Raw genomic sequence first — 5,350 nt, 5'->3', positions numbered from 1 at the left:
CTGGGTTCATTACAAGCCCATGAAGAAAAGAAGAAGATAAATGAAGAAATTACTCAACAACTCCTAAAGACGACTCTTCAACCGACAAAGAAAGATGAAGGCTCCAGTAATAATAGAAGTCAACGGGGAAGAGGTCGTGGATATGGACGAGGTCGTTCTAATGAGCAAGGATGGGTCTCCAACAACAACAATGAAAGAGGAGAACATTCAACAAGAGGACGTGGAAGAGGGTATACAAACTCGAGGTACGATAAATCTCAAGTTAAGTGCTACAATTGTGACAAATTTGGACATTATGCAAAAGAATGTAGATCGCCCAAGAATAAAGTATATGAAAGAGTAAATTATATGGAAGAAAGGAAAGAAGAAGATGACACCCTACTGCTAGCGTATAAAGATAATGAAAGAGAAAAAGATACAATTTGGTATCTCGACACTGGTGCAAGCAATTATATGTGTGGGAAAAGAAACATGTTCGTAGAGTTTGATGAATCAGTTGGTGGTAATGTATCCTTCGGAGATGAATCAAAGATTGAGGTAAAAGGCAAAGGTAACATTCTTATCCGTTTGAAGAATGGAAAACATGAATTTATCTCAAATGTTTTCTTTGTACCAAATATGAAGAGCAACATCCTAAGCTTAGGACAACTTTTGGCAAAAGGGTATGATATTCATCTAAAAGATGGTATGCTCATCTTGAAAGATCATATTGGTTGCTTAATTGCTAAGGTGCCTATGTAAAAAAATAGAATGTTCTTACTTAATATTCAAAATGATGTCGTCAACTGTCTCAAAGCTTGTTACAAAGACATCACTTGGCTATGACATCTTTGATTTGGACATCTGAATTTCGGAGGACTAGAACTGCTTTCAAAGAAGGAGATGGTGAGAGGACTACCTTACATCAAACATCCTGATCAAGTATGTGAAGCATGTCTACGTGGGAAGCAATTTAGAAGAGGTTTTCCAAAGGAGTCAAGTTCAAGAGCTCAAAAGCCTCTTGAACTTATACATACAGATGTTTGCGGTCCGATAAAGTCAAGTTCACTTGGTAAGAGTAATTATTTCATTCTTTTCATAGATGATTTTTCTCGGAAAACTTGGGTATACTTCTTAAAGCAAAAATCGGAGGTCTTCGGCATATTCAAGAAATTTAAAGCTACCATAGAAAAGGAGAGCGGTCTCGAGGTCAAAGCTATGCGTTCTGATCGAGGAGGAGAATTTACCTCAAAGGAGTTTCAAGAATTTTGTGAAGCCAACGGAATACGACGACCCTTGACAGTTCCAAGATCCCCTCAACAAAATGGAGTGGCGGAAAGAAAGAATCGAACCATCCTTGACATGGCAAGGAGCATTCTCAAAAGCAAGCGGCTACCAAAAGAACTTTGGGCAGAAGCGGTTGCATGTGCAGTATACTTATCCAACCGATCACCAACAAGGAGTGTGTGGGGCAAGACACCACAAGAAGCATGGAGCGGAAGGAAGCCTGGGATTTCTCATCTAAAAGTTTTTGGAAGTATAGCTCACGTTCATGTGCCTGATCAATCAAGAAGCAAATTGGATGATAAAAGTAAGAAGTTTATTTTTATTGGTTATGATACTAACTCAAAAGGGTATAAGTTATACAATCCAGATACTGGAAAGACAATCATCAGCCGAGATGTCATATTTAATGAAGAAGAAGAATGGAATTGGGAATCTCGAAATGAAGATTACAACTTTTTCCCGTGCTTTGAAGAAGAAGATGTGGAACAACTAAGGGTGGAGCAACCAAGGGTAGAGCAAACAAGAGAGGAGCCTACTACTCCACTAGTAACACCAACATCAAGTACTCAAGAGAATTTATCTGCATCAACTTCAAGTGAAAGAGTACCACGCTTTAGAAGCTTACGGGAAATTTATGAGGTAACTGAAAATCAAGATAATCTTACTCTATTTTGTCTCTTTGCGGATTGCGAGCCTATAGATTTACAAGAAGCTATAAAAAAGCAAAAGGTGGAAAGATGCAATGGATGAAGAAATCAAGGCGATAGAGAAGAATGACACATGAGAGTTAACGACATTTCCTAAAGGACATAAGGCGATTGGTGTGAAGTGGGTGTACAAAATAAAGAAGAATGCCAAAGGAGAAGTTGAAAGATATAAAGCAAGATTGGTGGCAAAAGGCTACAGTCAAAGATCTGGCATTGATTATGATGAGGTATTCACTCCCGTTGCTCGATTAGAAACTATCAAACTAATCATTGCTTTAGCAGCTCAAAATAAGTGGAAAATACATCAAATGGATGTAAAATCTGCTTTTTTAAATGGAGTTCTTGAAGAAGAAGTCTATATTCAGCAACCATCAGATTATGAAGTTAAAGGACAAGTAGACAGAGTTCTAAAATTGAAGAAGACTCTCTACGGGCTGAAGCAAACACCAAGGGCATGGAATAGCCGAATAGACAAGCACCTGCAAGAGAAAGGCTTCATCAAATGTCCTTATGAACATGCATTATACATTCAGAGTAAGGATAAAGATGTTTTAATTGTATGCCTATATGTCGATGACTTGATCTTCACAGGAAGCAATCCAAGTATGTTTGGAGAATTTAAAGAAGTGATGACTAAAGAGTTTGAAATGACTGATATTGGGCTCATGGCATACTATTTGGGCATTGAAGTGAACCAAAGGGAAGATGGAAGCTTCATCTCACAAGCAGGTTATGCAAGAGAGATATTAAAGAAGTTCAGGATGGATAATAGTAAGTCTATAAATACCCCAGTAGAATGTGGAGTCAAGCTATCAAAGCATGATGAAGAAGAAAAAGTTGATCCAATATTTTTTAAGAGTTTGGTTGGAAGTTTACGATACTTGACGTGCACAAGGCCTGATATTCTTTATGCTGTTGGACTTGTTAGTCGCTACATGGAAGATCCAACTACTACCCACCTTAAGATTGCTAAGAGAATTTTGCGCTATATCAAAGGTACGATAGATTTTGGATTACTTTATTCAACATCTAACCACTTCAAACTTGAAGGATATAGTGACAGTGATTGGGGTGGAGATATAGATGATAGAAAGAGCACTACAGGATTTGTGTTCTTTATGGGAGATACAGCTTTCACTTGGATGTCGAAAAAACAGCCTATTGTCACACTTTCTACTTGTGAAGCAGAGTATGTGGCTGCGACTTCATGTGTTTGTCATGCTGTTTGGCTCAGAAATTTATTGAATGAGTTAAGTTTACCACAAGAAGAGGCAACCAAGATACGAGTTAATAACAAGTCTACAATAACACTAGCAAAAAATCCAGTCTTCCATGATAGAAGCAAGCACATTGATACACGGTTTCACTATATCAGAGAATGTATTACAAGAAAAGAGGTGCAAGTGGAATACATAAAGTCTCAAGATCAAGTTGCTGATATTTTTACCAAGCACTCAAATTTGAAGACTACATCAAGATGCGATATTTGCTTGGAGTTACAAAATCAAGTTTAAGAGGGGGTGTTGAAAATTAAACTTGATTTTAGATGTTGATAAATTTTATGGAGATAGAATGGTGAGGTGGCAAGTTTTGACTAGAGATAGGATAGAGATAGAACTTAATGAATTGATAATAGTTCGTGGAGATAGAATTTAAAAAATAAAATAAAAAATGTCATGATTATCTCATATTAGTACTTATCCAATAAGCATATAAATATGTACTTCTTTTCACTGAATGAAATAAGTTGAGTTTTTTATTTTCTTCTACTCCTTTTCCACATAGAGTTATTTCTCCTCTTCCATATTTTTTCTTTCTATAATTTTTTTTTCTTCTCCCATAATTTCTGTTTCCAACAGTTTTTGTGCTTAAGAAAAATAGCATTACTTTCAAATTAATCAATAAATAACCTTTCTCCCCAATCAAGGGTACCGGGAAGGAAAGAAAAGATTACAATTTTTAAAATTTTTAATAAATGCCAAATGGATATAAGAAAAACGCCTTCAAATAGCTGGTTACAAACGCATGCAATTAATCAATCAATCAATCAATCAATCAGTGGGAGGCTTCCTTTCTCTTTCTTCACTTGGGCCTGGCCTTAATTTTAAAGCCCACAAACAAGGGCCATGCCCATGGAGAGCCCAATAGCGGCCCCAGCCACCGTCCTCTCCGCCGAGCTGGCTTTCTTCCCGCTGGCAGGGCCCGGCGCCACTGCAGAGTCGCTGGAAGCGGGACCCGAGGCAGTGCCGTCGTCTGGAGTATCTTCTGAGGGAGAGCTGGCATCTGAAACTGGTTCCTTGGCGGGCGAGGAGGCGCTTCCTGCCGGAGGGTCGGACTTGGGAGAAGCAGAGGTGGCATTGCTAGCGCCGTCCTTGGGAGCCTCTACGGCTGGGGAGGTGGTCTTGTCGCCGGGGGACTTGGGAGACGCTGTGGCCGGGGAGGTGGTGGCGCTTCCACCGGCGGGTGTGGCGGTGCTTCCGCCGGCGATGCCAGGCGGAATGATGGCCTTGCTGATCTGGATGACCGACAGATCATACGGCCGCGCGCCGATGACCTTCATGAGCTCAGAGTCCTGGGGGGCTCCGGCGGCGGCGGAGCCGAAGAACATGCTTTGGTCGGCCTTCTCGGCGTAGTTCAGGAAGCCGTTGTTGTCGGCGGCGCGGCCGGTGGTCTGGAAGAGGGTGGTCATGAGCGCGGTCTTGTTCTTGAAGTCGCGGTCGAGGGTGTCGGGGTCGTAGTAGTCGAGGAGGACGTGGACGGAGAGGACGTCCTTGAGCTGGGCGGCAGAGAGGCCGGCGAGCGGCGCGACGGCGGTGTTGTCGAGCACGAGGACGGTGATGGTCTTGCGGCTGTTGATGTCGTCGGCCACCTTGGTGTCGGTGAGGTACTTGGTGAAGGTGGAGAAGTCGGGCTCCGGTGAGAGGATCTCGTTCACGTCGAAGGCAAGCGCACCGACGGCGGCGGCGGAGAGGAGAAGCAAGGCCAGGACGCCGGCGTTGGAGGCCATGTCTGATTAATGCTCTGGGAATTTATTCAACTGTTTTATTCTTTTTATATATTAAAAAGAAAAAGGAAGGCGTTTGATGTCGATGAACACTCAAATGCGATATTTATAGGTGAAAAAGTGTGCTAAATTTGGAATTGGTGCCAATTTTATTCCAAAAAGTTTGGATGACGTGGTACATTCGACGGTGAGGAGAGATCTCGTTGACTATGTTTGTTGCCTAAAATATTTTAGCATTAAATATATAAAAATAACACAAAAAGAAAAAAAAAGGAAAGGACAAAAATATCGAAGATAAATTTTAAATAGAAATTAAAAATAATCATAACTATCGATAATTTAGGCTTATCTTTGAAGTTCCAATAACTTAAGT

The 5,350-nt window shown here is 40.9% G+C and overlaps 1 protein-coding gene across 1 annotated transcript; it reads right to left on the bottom strand.

The window, feature by feature from the left end:
• Window positions 1-4,077: 4,077 nt before the first annotated feature.
• On the bottom strand, window positions 4,078-4,980 carry LOC121991550 (fasciclin-like arabinogalactan protein 3). Its single transcript, XM_042545543.1, has one exon. The coding sequence runs from the start codon at window positions 4,978-4,980 to the stop codon at window positions 4,078-4,080; it is 903 nt and encodes a 300-aa protein (XP_042401477.1).
• Window positions 4,981-5,350: the final 370 nt, after the last annotated feature.

This window comes from Zingiber officinale, chromosome 6B (assembly GCF_018446385.1).
Source record: "Zingiber officinale cultivar Zhangliang chromosome 6B, Zo_v1.1, whole genome shotgun sequence".
Classification (NCBI taxonomy): domain Eukaryota; kingdom Viridiplantae; phylum Streptophyta; class Magnoliopsida; order Zingiberales; family Zingiberaceae; genus Zingiber; species Zingiber officinale.
Note: the sequence above shows the minus strand (reverse complement) of the source record. Positions and strands in the feature narration are given on the sequence as shown.

What these genes read in the sequence shown, in the direction of transcription:
- LOC121991550 (XM_042545543.1), bottom strand. Translation starts at nt 4,980, where the DNA reads ATGGCCTCCAACGCCGGCGTCCTGGCCTTGCTTCTCCTCTCCGCCGCC.